The sequence below is a fragment of the Strix aluco genome, chromosome W, assembly GCF_031877795.1.
Source record: "Strix aluco isolate bStrAlu1 chromosome W, bStrAlu1.hap1, whole genome shotgun sequence".
Taxonomy (NCBI): domain Eukaryota; kingdom Metazoa; phylum Chordata; class Aves; order Strigiformes; family Strigidae; genus Strix; species Strix aluco.
Genome location: NC_133970.1, coordinates 42,497,642 through 42,515,701, shown reverse-complemented (window position 1 = coordinate 42,515,701; position 18,060 = coordinate 42,497,642). Strand labels below are relative to the sequence as shown.

The following is an 18,060-nucleotide window of genomic DNA, read 5'->3' as shown; positions in this document are numbered from 1 at the left end:
GACCTGTGTGAATTTCAGCAAAGGCTCATGATCCAGAGCCAACCTGCCCCAGGGATTGTGTGTGACGGTAGGATGGAGCACATCATGTGCTAAAATTCAAAGTGATGGGGAGACATGAATCATTTCTGTGTCTCAGCACAAGGAGACCATGACAGAAGGTTGCTGTATTGGGTTTGTGTGTGGCGGGGTTTTTGTAGCGGGGGAGGGGCTACAGGGGTGGCTCCTGTGAGAAGCTTCTAGAAGCTCCCCCAGCTCCAAGTTGGACCTGCCTCTGGCCAAGGCCAAGCCAATTAGGAACCATGGTTGTGCCTCTGTGATAACATATTTAAGAAGGGGAACCTGAGAGTAGGAGTTGTGAGGGAAATACCTCTGCAAACACTGAGGTTACTTGAAAAAGGAGGGGAGGGGGAGGGGTGTGCACCAGAGCAGAGATTTCCCTGCAGCCTGTGGTGAGGGGGCAGGCTGTCCCCCTGCAGCCCATGGAGGTCCATGGTGGAGCAGATATCCACCAGATATCCCATGGAGGACCCCACACCAGAGCAGGTGGCTGCGCCCAAAGAAGGCTGTGACTCTGAGGGAAGCCCATGCTGCAGCAGTCTGTTGCGGGAAGGACTGCAGTTCGTGAAGAGCTGCAGACCGTGGAAAGAACTCACGTGGGAGAAGTTCATGTAGAACTGTCTCTCATGAGAGAGACCCCATGCTGGAGCAGGGGAAGAGTGTGAGGAGTCCTCTCCCTGAGGAGGAAGGAGTGGCAGAGATTATGGGTGATGAAATGACTGCAACCCCCTGTAAGGAACTGAAGGAATTAATGCCTCAAACATTCATCGATACAGAAAACCTCAAGGACAAATTGTGGCCTTTGTGATTGCTCTAAGGAATTAATTATCCGGCCTAGGGAAGCACAGGGTGTATCGAAGTGTGCATGGCTCTGCTCCCTTGCAGTTGTATAGCCAAATTCCTTAGATAAGCCTCGAAGGGAGGAGACATAGACTGAATAAAACCATATGTTCGGGTTAAGGCCTACACTTTAATTTACAACTCTAGCCTCAAAGAACAGATAAAAGATTGATAAGAAAGATAAACAACCGACACCAGATGGAGCTAATGACTGGATAATTGCCCAAAAAACAAAAAATGAGGAAAAGGTAAAGGTGGTAGGGGGAGATCATGACCACCGACTCAATTGGACAAAAGGGTTAACGTACCCCATTCCCCCCCAACGCATGCACAGAACCCATGCTCCACCTTTTCCCCATTTCTCAAGGAAATGAGTTCATTGAATACCTGCCTCTCTTTGTCTAGTATGCTAATCAGCTGATAAGATGAACTTAAAAGGCAACAGAAAACTTTCCTGTGTATGCACCCACCACCCAAGATTACCGGGCCTGAGAAAACGCTGGATCCAGGGGTGGTGATCCGGACTCTCTTTCTCTCCTTTCTTCTTTTCTTTCCTTTTTTTCTTATAGATTTATAGGACACCACCTTGCTTATTATCCTTTTCCAATTTTAAGTTGTTTCTACCACAAGTTAAACATTTTAACCGGTCATTTGGTGTTGTTTCACCTTAATTTAAACCGAGGGGATCACAGAATCTTTACGACTCTATGGGCTCTGTGAGAGACAAGAAACCAGGCCTGCAAGAAACCAAGAAAAACAGCCTCAGAAAGAAAAAGTTGAGGCTGATCAAAGAAATGCCTCAAACACTCGCAAGACAAAACTATGAGTCACAGGGTGCATTCTGTGGAGGTCGAAGCTGATAAGGCTGCCCAAATAACACAAGATACAGCTGGAGGAGGAAGCCCTGTGGAGACAGGACGGCTCTGCTCTGGGGCACCTGGACAAATTTCAAGGGCCATCTGTCCGGTGAATGACCTTTGCTTCATTATCCATGAAATGTATATTAAAGTTAATACCCCTCGATATGCTAATGAGGGCTAACATGATCATGCTAATTACATCATCCCATGAAACACCTTACCCCTCCCGGTACATGGGATACGTAGGTATGTGGGTCGACCTAGGGGACAGACCCAAGGAAAGTGGGTATAAATCAAGGGGGGGGAAGAAAGGGGGGCCCTGGAGAGTGCAGTGAAGCAAAGAAGACGGATGCCAGCGAAAAAGACGGCTGCCTCCTGTGCCTCCTGGAACCCTCATCGGCGGGATCAGCGCAGAAACCCAGACCGGTGATCTGTATTTCCCCATTCCCTCTATCTCCCTCTTTTCCCTTTCCTATTAAGAAATGCAAGGCATATTGTATTGCTTGCCACAACTTGCTATATACTTAGCCAACTATCGTGTGTTCAATTAGTACATTGTGGGTAGTTAATAAATGCTTGGACTTGGAGACTTGTTGTCCGCTCCATTGGGGATTTGTGAATCTGAGTCACTTGTCTCCCTAGTCTGAGCGGGATGTGACAGGCTCCCAGTCTGGGTCATGACACCCCCATCCCCTGCCCCCTGTGCCACTTGGGGGGAGGAGGTAGAGAAATCGTGAGCAAAGCTGATCTTGGGAAGAAGGGAGGGTTGGGGGGAAGGCATTTTTAAGATGCTATTGTATTTCTCAGTGTCCTACTCTGTTTGATTGGTAAATTAGTGGTGGTGGTGGTGTTCAAATTAAATGGTTGTTTCTTTTTCTTCCCCTAACAAGCCTGTCTTTTGCCCATGACCATAATTGGTGAGTCATCCTTTCTTGTCCTTGTCTGGATCCCCAAGCCTTTTGTTTTATTTTCTCCTCCCCATTCCTGAGGGGGAAGGAGTGAGTGGCTGCATGGTGCTCAGTTGCCCTCTGGGCTTGCAGTTGCTTTATTCCTCCATAAGATACACAGAACTTAATAGGGTGTGCATCCCTGTGGCCTTCATACAGATCATGCTCCACTAAGGTAGGAGAGTTACCCTGTCTCAGCCACCCTTTCTCCCCATGCAGTTGGCCAGTCTTCTCTGTTACTGCAAATATTAGTTGAACACAGGTATGGGGGGGCTGGGGACAGACCTCAGCTCCTCTGCATGCTGTGGGTGTAAGCCCACTGTGGCCCAAAAGGTAAATAGCTGAGTAAGGTCTGGTAAGAACTATAGGGATGTAGAAGACACTAGATGAGGGACATGGATATCATAAAGCACCTTAAAGGGGCTTTTGGGCCAGAATTAGCATGTCTCTAAGTTGTAACATCTTCAAAAGACCTTGGACATGCTAGTGACTATCTGTGCAAATGTGCCCATAGATAACATTTGAAATAGCATTATTTGTTGTCTGCCAGACTCATGGACATCTTACGTCCAACGTACAGATATTTAAGAGAATAACTGTGATGTAATGTACACACTGAGGATCAGATAGTGAAGTGAAGGCAGCAGAGAGGCTCCTGAGAGGCCAGATGACAAGTATGAATCACATCAGCCCCACTGAATTCCATGTAGTCTGCTGCTTTACAGAAGCTGAGGATCTGGCCTCTCCAGGGCAAAGTAAAGGTGTACTGTGAAAACAGATGCTAATAGTAACGTCATTTGGCAGCTCAGGGCAAGACCCTTATCCTTGGACAGTGCCTCTATATTAATTTTATCATTTCCATATCTTCACAGGAAAAATCCTGCTCAGATACAATTGTCTCTTTGCAAGATGATCTTGGCCAAGATGCCACAAGGTGACCATGGCAGAAAAACTTTCATAAACCTGGAGACATAAAACAAGCCAATGACCTACTATCTGGCCATAAATATACATTTAATGAAGGCAGCACTTATTCATTAGGCAGAAGTCAAGAAATGACTCCCAAGTACTTTAAAGAAAGTAGATCTATTAATGTCACTTTCCAAATCCTCTGCCTGATGCCAAAAACCAAGGATGATTTCCCAAGTCAGCATGAAATACCAGTGATTGAAAATTAACACCAGGAAGCTTTCTTACTATTGATATATCTCTAGATTGAAAACCAACTTTTTAAAGGGGCATTCAGCTAGTGTTAGGCCTGACGTTTAACTTTTGTCAGAGAATGAAAGGATGGAGGTGGCAGACTGAAGCACATCATTGTTAAAAATAAATAAAATTGTTTTAAGTGATGTTCTATAAAGGATTCCTCCTGAGGTGCCAGTAACCCGGCTACAGTGTCTGGACAAGTCGAGCTATTATGTGGGCACCCCAGATGAAAATAGTTGTAGGGGACAGAGGGCTGGAGTCTGCTGTGATGGTCGGGTGTTGGTGTGCATGCTGGCTTACTGAACTTTCTGCCCACACTGACAATGGAAAAGTACAACCAGCACTCGGGCAGAAGATTAACGACGTCTGAAAACAAGAAATAGTTACAAGAAGGCCAAAAGAAAAGAATGTGCTCGTTAAGGAAGAAACTGATAAAGAAGGGACCTTTTGGAATTGCAAAAGCAGGAACTTATCTACTGGCTATGTGCGGGTAGCAATGTTTGTGGAAAGTACCGAGGGGAGCTACTTTTAGAATGCACAACAATATATAAAGGCTTGCTGCTATTCTTAGAAGGCACAAGAGTATATAAGGGCTTGCTTGCTAATAAAGCTTTGAGCTTGACTTCCAATCATATTGATTGTCTGTGGTCTTGTCTCCTGTGGCCTGCATGGGATTTCGTCCCCACAGTCGGGGGTGTAAATCAGGAGGAGCTGCACTGAAGCCAGTGGAGGTGTGAGGAAAAAGGATGATGGTTACTGCCTGAGCCATCAAAAGGGGGGCCTCCATCCCCCTCCATGGGTATGGGACAGTGTCCCTGTCCCAGCTCAGGGTAAGAGAAATCCAAGGAAAACTGGTCTCTGAAATCAGAGGGATCCAGTGCTTCTGAGAGACAAAAGCAGGGTCTGGCACAGTTTGAGCCCATAAGACACCCTGGGATTTGACTTTGGTGGAAGGAGTCATCAAACCTTACACCTACATGATATCCTCTTCACCCCCTGCATCTGATTGCCTATGCATTTCCTGACAGACATGATTTCTTCCATCTATTTAATTCTATTTTGCAGTGCTGCTCCCTGCACAGGTCTACAAGATGTGTTATTGCCCACATACACAGCTCTGTGCTCTGCCCCATCTATTCATTTCTCCCACTGTCCCAGAGGTATTTTACACCTTTCCTAGGAGCTGCAGCTTGGCCACTGTCACCTCTGGGAGGGTGGATGGGGGAGGAGGGTGATCAAAGAGTGGCAGCACTGTTCAGTCAGTGGGAGAGGGTAAATAAAATAATAATTAAAAAAAAATCTATGTGAAGGCCAGGATTAAAATAAATAATTAACTGAGTGGGAGGGCTCTGTATATCTTCTCCTTAAATCCAATTTAAATCATTCTCTACAGCCCTAATCTATATCCATAATTATATCATTTTGTACAACAAGCTTGTGAGACCTCTTGAGAAATTTATGTAGATTAAAAGTTATGGGTGCCATAGTACAGATTCCATATTATTAAGATTGATTAGAGCAGCTGATGCTGTGATTAAAGAAGCCAACATTTATTGCTGTTATTAATTAGGTATTCAGACACAACAACTGCAATAACAGAAAGACTGTGCTGATCCAGCAGAAAATGGAGACTGATGCTGTGTTTTATAGTCTCATTTTACCATTTAGGGGCTGGACACTACTCAGTCAGAGACATTTTGCCCCACTGTCTCTTCCCCTACATATCAAAAGAGGCATGAAAAACAGGGCATTTGTGCCCTCTGCTCCATCCTGTTAGTTGGAAAAGCCCTTTCTTAGCATCCCTAGGAACTGTAGATGTTTGGGACAACATATAGGCCTACTATGAAACTGATATAGCTCTTCCCTGGAAATCAAGATTATCTTTACTATTTTCTTAATAGTCCCACCTCCAAATCCTATCCATAATCTGGGCCCTGGTGAGATGGGTGCTGTGCAAACACATCATAGGAGTTCTGTTTGGCCACGAAGAACTTCCAGTGGACAAAGCAAGAAAGACACAGAAGACTCAGAAATGCGGAGAGGTAGAGGTGGTGGGCCAAGGTGACATACTAATAAGACAGCAGAGTCAGGACCATACTTCCCCCCCTTTCCCTAAGGTTAATAAACACATAAGTCAAGGCCAGGTTTTAAAAGCTAGTAAGGCACTTAACTCCATATTTTTGGGGAGCATAGTTTAAGTCATCTTTGAAAATAAAGCTCAAGGTCTTAACTCACTTAGGTGCCTCCAAAAACATCAGCACAGAGCCTGATTTGTATTTATACCTTCTTCCAGATCAGAGGAGAAAATACTTTGGTTCTGGAAAGACCTTAAACAACCTCATTCATTATGCTGCCCAAGTCACAGAAGGCAAAGGCAGGGACTGGGAGAAGATCAGGTTCAAGACCATCTAAGAAACCTGAAGGTGGACAAGTCCATGAGACCTTATGAGATGCATCTGCAGGTCCTGAGAGAACTGGTGGATGAAGTGACTAAGCCACTATTCATCATACTTGAGAAATCATGGCAGTCCAGGGAAGTTCCCTGTGCTGGGTCTGTGTGTGTGGCGGGTGTTTTTGGTACTGGGGGAGGGGGCCACAGCAATGGCCTCCTGTGGGAAGCTTCTCAAAGCTGCCCCAGCTTCAAGTCAGACCTGCCTCTGCACCAAGGCTGAGCCAATTAGTGACGGTGACTGCGCCTCTGTGATAACATATTTAAGAAGGGGAACTTGAGAGGAGAAGTTGGACCTGTGAGGAGGAGTTGCAAAGAGGACACCTATGCATACACTGAGGTCAGTGGAAGAAAGGAGTAGGAAGTGGAGGGAGGTGTGCTGGTGCAGACACTCTTCTCAGCTCGTGGTGAGACAGCAGGCCACCCCCCTACCACCCCGGAGGTCCACGGTGGAGCAGATGCCCACTTGCAGCCTGTGGAAGACCCCACAACAGAGCAGGTGACTGCACCCAAAGAAGGCCAGGACTCTGGGAAGAAGCCCCTGCTGTTGTAGTTCAGCACTGGGAGGGTTGCAACATGCGGGAGAGACCCACGTTGGAGCAGCTTGGGAAATGCTGCAGCTCGTGGGAAGGACTCATGTTGGAGAAAGTTCATGGAGGACTCTCCCATGAGAGGGACACCACGGTGGAACAGGAGAAGAATGTGAGGAGTGTGTCCCCCCCCCCGAGGAGGAAAGAGCAGCAGACTGACAGTAATCACATCCCCTGCCCCCTGCACGACTCAGGGAGAGGAGGTAGAGAAATTGTGAGCAAAGCTGAGCCTGGGAAGAAGGGAGGGGTGGGGAGAAGGTGTTTTTAAGATGTGATAATGCTTCTCACTGTTCTAATCTGTCTGTTAAGTTTTGTTGTTAGTGTCTGAATTAAATTTCTGTTCTTTTTCTTCCCCTGACTGGAAAAGGGGAAACATAACTCCCGTTTTTAAAAAGAGAAAAAAGGAAGACCCAGGGAACTACAGGCCAGTCAGTCTCACCTTTGTGCCCAGCAAGACCATGGAGCAGATCCTCCTGGAAACTATGCTAGGACACATGGAAAATAAGGAGGTGATTGGTGACAGCCAACATGGCTTCACTAAGGGCAAATTGTGCCTGACGAATTTGTGGCCTTCTACAATGGTGTTAAAGTGCTCGTAGATAAGGGAAGAGCAACTGACATCCATCTACCTGGACTTGTGCAAAGCATTTGACAGTCTTGCACAACATCCTTGTTTCTAAATTGGAGAGACATGGATTTGACAAATGGACCACTCAGTGGATAAGGAATTGGCTGGATGGTCACACTCAAAGAGTTGCAGTTGATGGCTCGATGTCCGAGTGGAGAGCGGTGACGAGTGGCGTTCCTCAGGGGTCAGTACTGGGACTGGCGCTGTTTAACATCTTTGTTGGTGACATGGACAGTGGGATTGAGTGCACCCTCAGCAGGTTTGCTGATGACACCAAGCTGTGTGGTGCGGTTGACATGCTGGAGGGAAGGGATGCCATCCAGGGGAACCTGGACAGGCTTGAGAGGTGGGGCCGTGCAAACATCATGAAGTTCAACAAGGCCTAGTGCAAGGTCCTGCATATGGGTGGAGGAAATCCCATGCACAAATACAGGCTGGGTGATGAGTGGATTGAGAGCAACCCTGCAGAGAAGTACTTTGGATTAGTAGTGGATGGAAAACTGAATATGAGCCAGCAATGTGCGCTCGCAGCCCAGAAAGCCAACCATATCTTGGGCTGTATCAAGAGAAGTGTGGCTAGCCTGTCGAGGGAGGTGATTCTCCCCCTCTACTCTGCTCTCATGAGACCTCACCTGGATTACTGTGTCCAGCTCTGGGCCCCCAACATAAGAAGGACATGGACCTGTTTGAGCAGGTCCAGAGGAGGGCCAGAAAGATGATCAGGGGATTGGAACACCTCCCTTATCAGGAGAGGCTGAGAGAGTTGGGGTTGTTTAGCCTATAGAAGAGAAGGCTCCGAGGACACCTTATAGTGATCTTCCAGCACTTAAAGGGGGCCTACAGGAAGATGGGGAGGAATTCTTTATGAGGGAGTGTAGTGATAGGATGAGGGGTAGCAGTTTTAAACTGAAAGAGGGTAGATTTAGATTAGACATAAGGAAGAAATTCTTTACTGTGAGGGTGCTGAGACACTGGAACAGGTTGTCCACAGAAGATGTGGATGCCCCCTTCCTGGAAGTGTTCAAGGCCAGGTTGGATAGTGCTTTGAGCAACCTGATCTAGTGGAAGGTGTCCTTGCCTATGGCAGTAGGGTTGGAACTAGGTGGTCTTTAAGGTACCTTCCAAATGAAACTATTCTATGATTCTGTGATTCTATGATTGCTGGAAGTACATGGCATCATTAAAGTAGCTTAGAATACAATTGAAGATGGAAACTTATTATATTTTTAATGAGTGTATTCCTTCATTTATTTATTTTACCAGTTAAGCGTGGTTTATGGCACATGACAGATTGTTACAAATGGGTCAAATAAATACTTCCTAGTCGTAATGATGCTTCAGGTGCTCACTGTTGCATTTTTGGAACTGCTGATACAAAATATGAATGGGAAAGCTCTCACCTGGATATTTAGGATGGACAAACACAACACAGCCAAAGATTTCCCGTAGTAAGTAACTAAACCTTGGGGCTGTTGAGCCAGGTACATTTCTAGGGCATGGTGTATGTCTGGACCGAATGCTGTGGGGCTTGGTTTTCATCCTGGACCTTCTACAGGTGCAGGCAGGTCACTCTTTTTCTGTTCTCCTGATTCACCTCCTCTCTAAACTCTTCTTGTCTGACATTTTTCAGGACTGAAATGTCAGGGTGGGCATTGGGGTGGGGGAAGTCTGCCTGCACAAGTGAAGCCCTGATCTTGCACAATGCCACTGGATGGCGTTTGTCGTGATCAGGACTGATCCTGGACTGACTGGTCCAGAGCAGCAGCCTTATCATCATCAGCGCTGCTAGCTAATCGATAAGCTAATAGATAAGGGTGTCATATTAGCATGCCAGCAACTCCTCCCTTACAAAATTAGCTTGGTCAATGATAATAATTACAGATGGAGTTTTAATCCTGTCTCTGCTGGCAATGGGTGAAATTGGTTACTGCCTGATAGCTCTTTGTTGAGCCAAGGAAAATGAATGGATGGTCTCAGTTCATTTCCTAAGACATGAGTTTCTACAGCACAAGAATTCACCCGTGGGGGACATCTTTACTGCCAATCTCAGTGATGTCTTGGAAACGTGGGCATAAAGGCTTGGCTGCCCATTTGTACTGACAGCTAGTCCTCACCGGAGAGGGCTGGACCCCAAATAGGATATGAAGTGGAGCTTGCTGTCTTGCTAGCCCAGACGTACCCACAGTGTAACCGAAGGGGAGGGGGGGACCTCTGCTGTGTCCGCAGAGAGGAGAGATAGAGCTAGACCTGGCAGTGGTGGGCAGTCAGAAACAGAACCACTGTGTGCCTGAGAACAGTAAATGAGACAACATGTTTTTAATGTATTATGAGCAACCGAGGGAACTTTGCTTTTGTTTTCCTCAGCAACCTCAGCCCAAAACAACTGCACTGAACAACTCAGCATCTTGGAAAGCATTTCCTATCTGAGGCTCCACAAAGCTGCCATACTACTGGATCCATCCCTGGCTCTGGTCAAGCTAGACATCCCTTGGCCCAGAAGGAATAAGTTTGTTTAGGAGCTGTTGGATGCTATAGGGTGTATTTCTGCTTCTTCCTGGACACATCACTGGGCAGAAGACCACAGAGCAGTCCTCACTCTTTTCTGGGGGCTCTGCTCTGTACCTCCTTCCAGTTCCCACATTTCACTAATCCTTTGACAGCCAATCCCTTCTCTCTCTTGTTTGCTGCCCTTTGCTCTCCCCATTTTCTCATCTCTCCTCCCCTTCTCTTCCCAAGGAGGTTTTATTTTTGGAGTGAGCATTTTGTCCAGTCCCTCACAATGCAATCCAGTAGGGCAGGATCTGTTACCAGAGAGCAGAGTGCTGATGGTGTGAGACACAGCAGAAACCAGGGCAGATGGTCTTCACTGTTATTGTACATCACACACTGTTATAAGAGATGCACTGAGATCTGGGTGGCTAAGAAGCTCTGGCAGAAGAGCACAATCCCTGTTACTATGCTAACTATGGAAATAGCAAACACTCTTTTGCTGCTTCAAAGTGACTCACAAGATCATGGCACAACAGATTATGCTCTTTGTTCCCACTATATGTTGTGACACATTGTCATGTTCAATAGCTCTGCAAGCTGAAAAACTAAAGGGCAGGCATTAATAAACAAAAGGTCATATGTCCAAAGAAGTTGTTTGGAAGATGCTGACTTTGGATGGGAACTGGCATGTTCTTTTCTCTATAATGTTAGTGTAATTGCATGTTCAGCTTTAATATTTTATTTTTACCCTTGTATTTAGAAACACAGACATGCAGAACCATAGGGCAGTTGTAGTGCTAGGGCCTGAATAATAGGCCCTGAAACAAAGTTGACCTCTAGATGAACCTCACAACCAAACATTAGCCATTATTAGTATCTGCTAATTAGTAAAATCTGTATTACCATTAGCATTTATTATTAGTATCTGATAATCAATAAAATATGTATGCTCACTAGTGAAAGATGTAGCTTAGGCAAAATATAATCAGTAGTGAGGATGAAATGTTGTGAGAATGTGTATCCAACTTCCCTTGTTTAGCCTTGTTCAAGGCTGAGAACCCAACTGTTTGGCCTTGTTAGAAACTCCCTTGGTTTTCCCTGCTGAGCCCTGGCCAGGCTTTGGGTGGAATCCAACAGGAGGATAAAACCAGATGTTTCCGCTCAAAGAAAAGTACAAGTCATTCTGACTTGCTGATTTTTGGTATATAAGGCTGCACCCTCTTGCTGCGACTTTGGATGCCTCACCTATGGATGGATGCATCGCGTAGGACTTCCCACTTGCAGGGAAAGGTACTCCAAATTCTCGCTGTAACTGGGGCTCCCCAACGTCTGTGGATCTGGATGTTGGTAACGTATGCAAGTGGTGATGGATCTTTCTTAATCACTATTCTCCCCATCGTGTAGTAATGATTAGGTGCATTACCTTGCTTGTTCTTATTTTCTATAATTAACTGTATGTAGTAATAATTGTGTACTATTCTGTATTTTCCTTATTACTTATTTTCTGTATTACTTGGTTATATCCTTTAATTATTTAACAGTAAAATAAGCCTACTCTTTTCACTCTGGTGTCTGAGTTTAATTGGCATCCTTGATCAGCAAACCAGCAGTGCCAGTAACAGATGCTACGGAGGAAGTTGTGAAAAATCCCATAATGGACAATGATGAAATAAGCTGCCCAGTGATGAAAATTTCTTTCTAACACCAAGCAATTAGTGGCTGGCTTATATCATAAAGCATGAAGGTTTGTGTCCTTTCTACATTTTTATCCAGTCTAATGTGAGTGTAGATGTTCTTAATAGTCATATAAATGTCTAATCCTTTTTTTAAATGCTGCTTATCTCCAGGCCTCATTAAAGCCTGTGGCAAGGAGTATAGTTTTGGAGAGTGCAAAAATGCTCATGAAAAGGAAGAGAATTAGACAGAGCAAATACATGACATGTTCTACACCCAAACTGCTACGAAGGATCTTGCTTTCAGGGTTTCTTTGCTAGTGGGGACAGGCAGAAGTAAAATGAGAGGTGAGGGTTTGGCCTGTCACTGTTCCCTTTACACCTCTGCTATAACTTAAGATGTCAATAAGTTATAGTGAAGCTGACCACCAGTAAAGACCAATGTATTGCTTAAGACACACTGAGATAAATCCAAACTTTACACAAATCAGACTATTTCTATATCAGCTTTACTGGCAGAAATGAGCCTCTCTGCCTGCAGTGAAGATGAGCAAGGATGACTGTCACCCTTCAGTGTGTTAGGCTGTTCGTGTTTGTGCAGGGACTTAGTGTGAATTGCTGTCTGAGCAAGTCTCTCTGAAACTCAAAGAGAACCAGATTAAGACCACTGACTTTTATACAGTCATGGATGAAATACCTAACTGAAAGCTTTCTTTAATTATGGGGGTATTTGAACATAGTAACAAAAGTTCAAGCCGTTAAGATTCATCTAGAAATATCATCTTTTCTCTGCTACCTGCAGTAATGAATCATGAAAGATTAGCTAAAAGGAGCTAGATGAACCAGAAAAAAGATGGACACAGAAATGGATGAATAAACAGAGAGATGATAGACTGGCAAACAGGTAGATACTTAGATCGATAGATAGTTGAACAGATGGCTATATTTATACAACCTTAAAGACAGGGTGCTTGCTTGGTACTGTGGTTGAGCTCACTGAGTATACTAAGGGCTCCCTCCAATCTTCTGATGCCTCCATAAGTCTCCAAGAGCTCCCCATCCCTCTAAGCTGCTACAAACATGTATATACATGCTTAAGTTTTAGACCAGTAAGCCCCTTGATTTCAATTTGCTTAAAGTTGATCTCATGGCTAAATGCTTACAATGGGGAGGATGACAATTATTTTTCAGTACTCTTGGTATTTCTGAGCTTTCCTTTGCTGCATTCACAGGGTGGCTTTTCTCAGTGACATTATCTGAACTGTAACTAGGTAAAACTTATATTTCTAAGAAGTTATGTGATATTTTTCCTTGTAGCTCATTAAGTCCCCTGTGATGTTCGATCTTCTGAGTTTTTTCAGGACTGGCTGAGAGCTAAAGATTTTTTTTCTTAAGGGCTTTGTGGGCATTTTGGCTGGAGCACCTGACTCAGTGCATGGTTTCCTAACAGACTAGATCAATCTATTAGTGCCCCAAGGCAAAATAGACTTTTGCCAGCTGGTGACTAGGATCAATTAGTAACATTTATTTAAAATTTTATTGTTATGATTGTTATTATTAGTATTTGTACAACAATAGGAAGGAATGTCTTCTGAGCAGAAGTACAGCTTGGAGGAGAGAGCTATCTCAAATCCTGAGGATGCTGAAAAAATGCACATTAGAGACTTGTAAACCCCTGAGTTCTTGGTAATTACAGCCTAAGAGTGTCCATATGTTTGTAAGTACAGGTATAGAGGTAGGTATGTATCCTTTAACCTCCTTCATTCATTCCTCCCTGCCAGGGCTTGCAAAATCACTCCTTCAGTGCTGGTATCTTTTGAGCTAGTCACAGTGTATGAATCCCAGCAGCAGTTCTCTGATGGTCTGTGACAAAGGGGTGAAGCTCAGCCTGTTCTATGGCTATATTAAAGGAGCTTCAGTCTCCAGGCCTGGTAGGGCAACACAGTTTGGATGAAGTGAGTGCTTTGGAGACCAGCAGCCACCTGTGCACATGGTCTGAGGCATGGAGCAGTTTCAGTCAGCAGCCATGTGGACGCTCTGGGCTCGTCCTCCCAGAGCCATCTGGCTGCAAAGGAATCCCAGCAGGAGATACCAACAGTGGGTGCTAGGGGACGCAAACAGGCTTAGCACAGCTCCTTCAAGGTTTCCCAGGAGCCACCTTGGGAGTACCACTGCGAGACCTGCCAGCATGAACTGGTCAGGCCTCAAATCAAATTTTTGCTAAAGCAAAACATGGTGGGTGTCCTGATTGTATTCACCAGACAAGTCATCCAGCAGATGAACACTCAATTCTTCAGCATAAAAATTTTCCACCTCCAACACACCCTTGATGTCTATCATCCAGATTTAAGTGTATAACAACTGTAACTGAGGAAGACCTAACTACACCAATGCTAGAGTGAGCCCTGATAGTGTGGGGTATAATCCTTCTGAGGTGGTGTGAGAGACGAGAAACCAGGCCTGCAAGAAACTAAGAAAAACAGCCTGAGAAAGCAAAAGTTGAGGCTGATCAAAGAAATGCCTCAAACACTCGCAAGACAAAACTATGAGTCACAGGGTGGAGAGTGTAGAGGTCGAAGCTGATAAGGCTGCCCCAATAACACAAGATGGGACTGGAGGAGGGAGCCCTGTGGAGACAGGACGGCTCTGCTCTGGGGCACCTGGCCAAAACTTCAAGGGCCATCTGTCCGGTGAATGACCTTTGCTTCATTATCCACGAAATGCATATTAAAGTTAACACCCCTCAATATGCTAATGAGGGCTAACATGATCATGCTAATTACATCATCCCATGAAACACCTTACCCCTCCCCGTACATGGGATACGTAGGTATGTGGGTCGACCTAGGGGACGGACCCAAGGAAAGTGGGTATAAATCAAGGGGGGGGGAAGAAAGGGGGGCCCTGGAGAGTGCAGTGAAGCAAAGAAGACGGATGCCAGCGAAAAAGCCGGCTGCCTCCTGTGCCTCCTGGAACCCTCGTCGGCAGGATCAGCGCAGAAACCCAGACCGGTGATCTGTATTTCCCCATTCCCTCTATCTCCCTCTTTTCCCTTTCCTATTAAGCAATGCAAGGCATATTGTATTGCTTGCCACAACTTGCTATATACTTAGCCAATTATCGTGTGTTCAATTAGTACATTGTGGGTAGTTAATAAATGCTTGGACTTGGAGACTTGTTGTCCGCTCCATTGGGGATTTGTGAATCTGAGTCACTTGTCTCCCTCGTGTGAGCGGGACGTGACAGGTGGCTTACGCTAGACAAAACCTGTGGATGTGGACAATCTCCCTCAGACTGAAGGAGCAGGTTGTGTGCACAGCATTGGTCTGGCTTACCTGGGTAAGGGTGGATGCCATTAGCAAACACAGCTTCTGTGGTGGGCTGCCCATTAGCCTGCGGCGGGAGGCTAGTGAAACCATTCACCCCAATTGGAGATGGGATGTTAGGCACAGCTGGTGCAGTTATGCCAGGAGGCGTGCTTCCACCTACAAGTAGGGAGGACACACAAATCAGAGCTGGTGAGTACTGGAAGCAGTAACTACATGGAGAAAACTACTGACCATCACTCAGAAGTCTTCTGATAAACCAAGAAATGAAAAAATCTCCTAAGCTGTCATGCAAAGGGACTGCTTGCCATTGCTCCTCTAGCAACTTAAAAGTGCTTAAGAAAGGCCTGCAAAACTTTCTGCGACAGAATGAAGCTTTTGCTTGGTGATCATGGTCTCTAGACTAAATCCACAGCTAACATCAAGCAGTAGAAGACTATGGAAATATCACCCTTCCTCCTCAACTTTCTCCCTGGAGTATTACCTGTTTAAATTGCTAAATAAGCAGACATTTATTTCCTAGATATCATTTAGCACTAGAAGCAAATTGTCAGTCTCACCTTTCTACAGCAGTTTCTCTTTGGAGATGTCAGCTTTGTGGGTGTACCAATTTTCAAGACTACTCTGTCTGCACTGTCTCATGAATACTCATGTACAAACTCATTCTGAACTTCTCCAGCACTAGGGATCTTTAAAAGGTTTGGCAAGTTGATTTGTAGCCTAAAGGCAGCCACTGATACTTTTTCTTTAGTGTCAGTGTTTAGCCCAAACCTGACTTTGTAGAGTTTTAGCAGAGATCTCCCAGTCAACAGGGGCAAGATTTGGGCTAGATGTTTCTTTCATGGAATCATACTCCCGTTCTTCCCAGATGCATTCTGTGGAGGACTGTAATGCTATTTCAGAAGAAGAATTTCATCTTTATGTTTTAGGTGGGTTCCCAACATCCACTAGTAAAGCATTGTTAAATATCCGAGTGGAGAATTAAATTCTTCTGCTACCTCACTGTGTTCTCCTATGTATGTTTAAAACATACATAAGACTGGGCAGTCTGTGCTTCTTGCTACATATTCAGGATGTTTTTGGGGACCAAAAATGAGTTTTCAATAAGAATGAAATTGTATTTTTCTCTTGCTAGCTGTGGGTGGGAAGTCAAACTATCTTATCTTCATCAATATCTGTGTCAGGGTATACTACTGACTGGAAGCAACATTTTTGCAGTAAGCTATTTTAAACCAATTGCAGAAATTTTCTTCAGCACAGCAGCTTTCCATGATGGGTTAGTGCAATAACACACTTTAACAACTGCTTAAATCTGTGTTAGTGCTTTAAGAAAGCCAATACAGATGCATGAGATGTTTTAATATGTTCTTTTCTTACACCCTGAGCAGACAAGCTGCTGCTTCCCCTTTCCTTATTTAAATGACTTTGGCCTTTAAAAATGTCCTCTATGGAGGTACAGGGACCCAGCAGTGGCAGCTGAAGTCCAAAGGCAGTGGTCTTAGCATATACCATCAGCTTACAAATTGCAAAGGCTAGTTAAAATTTCAGTTGTTTTTCTGGATCTCTCCTTTATTTGCATAGACAATGTAAGTAATTTTATTCTAAAATTGCAGCAAGGAATGTGTGCTTGCTATTTTGTGCATATCTAAGGAAGTTTAAGCATATTCATTGCAATTCTTTAATTTTCTTCTTATAAAGAACCCACCCAAGAGGTCAGATCTGTAGTTGGAGTATAATTGGCATAATTCCACTCCAGAGAACAAATGGATGCCAGTTGTAGATTTCATCCCTGGTTTGAGATATCTTGCTGCGGCTACACCTGGTGCAGATTTACAACATGGAGGGAGGGAGAAGAGAAGGAAGGAAGCCTAAATGAAATTTCAATTCTAGCCCCCCTGTGCAATTAACAGTGGTAGACCCACTGCAGACTGACTTTTCACCCAGATTATACCAATGATGGGAGAAATACAAAATCTGAACCAAACTTTCAGAGCTGTCAATTTAATTGCCTTGCAATTATGGACTGTTGTGTGAGATAAACCTGACTCTTGGTGGTTAATCATCAAAATGCCAGCACATAGCTGTGGTGGTGCAATTCTTACCCCCCCCCCCCCCCGCCCCTCTTTGTTGGGCTGCTTGGTGCTAGGTGCGATTCCACCCACATCCCCCGAGCTATACACCAGTCTGTGGAGATAAGGACTGACAATGTTAACGAGCCTGGCTCCTGCCCCTCCCGATTGCTCGGAAATGGTTAAAATGGCCCATCAACTCCTAAGGGCCTGGCACACCTGTGCCTGGGATGGGGTCAAATGGGAACAATAACAGAGTCGCACATTCGGCAAATTCTTGTGTAACTGCTGGAAGGCACCAGAAGGTATTTGACAAAAGTCAATTATCTTGGACCCTATAAATGGCGACCACCAGGGAGACCCTTTGAGCTCTCCTGGATCGCAGCGGGCCTGTGACCAGCACCTCCCCTGAGCTGGGACGCCTCTCAGGTACCAAACCCTTAAGGTGTCGTCTGCTCCAGACGGAAGGCCAGGGCGAAGTCCCCCGCTCGAGTCTCAATTATCGCCTGTTGAGGAATGCCAAGGCATTGGGAGTATTTGCTCTAAACTCGAGAGGGAAATTTTCTTTGAGCTAGCTTCTCTTTACTCGGGGGGGGGGGGGGGTATGTACCCTTGTTTCTGTGTGTGTATGTCCGTTCTGTGTTCATTCTACTGAATCTAAACACCTTTGTTTCTGTATGTTTGTCCATTTTGTTATGTGCATGCATGTGTGTATATATATATATATAGGTACTGTTAAGTAAGTTAGTGTGAATCTTGTCATTTTAGAATCTGAATAAGTTGCTTTTCTTTCTTTTAGTATCTCTGAATTATTTTATAATAATAAATTGCTGTTAGTTATTAATAAACCTAGATTTCTTACTAAATATTACCGTGTCAATACTTTCATCCGCGACAATAGCATAAAGTTTTTATGGTCTGAAAT

General features: G+C 44.9%; 1 protein-coding gene across 32 annotated transcripts in view; it reads right to left on the bottom strand.

Annotated features, from left to right (window-relative positions):
• LOC141917810 (CUGBP Elav-like family member 4) overlaps positions 1 to 18,060 on the bottom strand; it is a 1,125,997-nt gene that overhangs the window by 48,970 nt on the left and 1,058,967 nt on the right. For all 32 annotated transcript variants that reach the window (XM_074811355.1, XM_074811370.1, XM_074811383.1 and 29 more), the window contains one exon: positions 15,076 to 15,225. In XM_074811355.1, the coding sequence (XP_074667456.1) occupies positions 15,076 to 15,225 (150 nt within the window). The remainder of the gene's footprint in view (positions 1 to 15,075; positions 15,226 to 18,060) is intronic.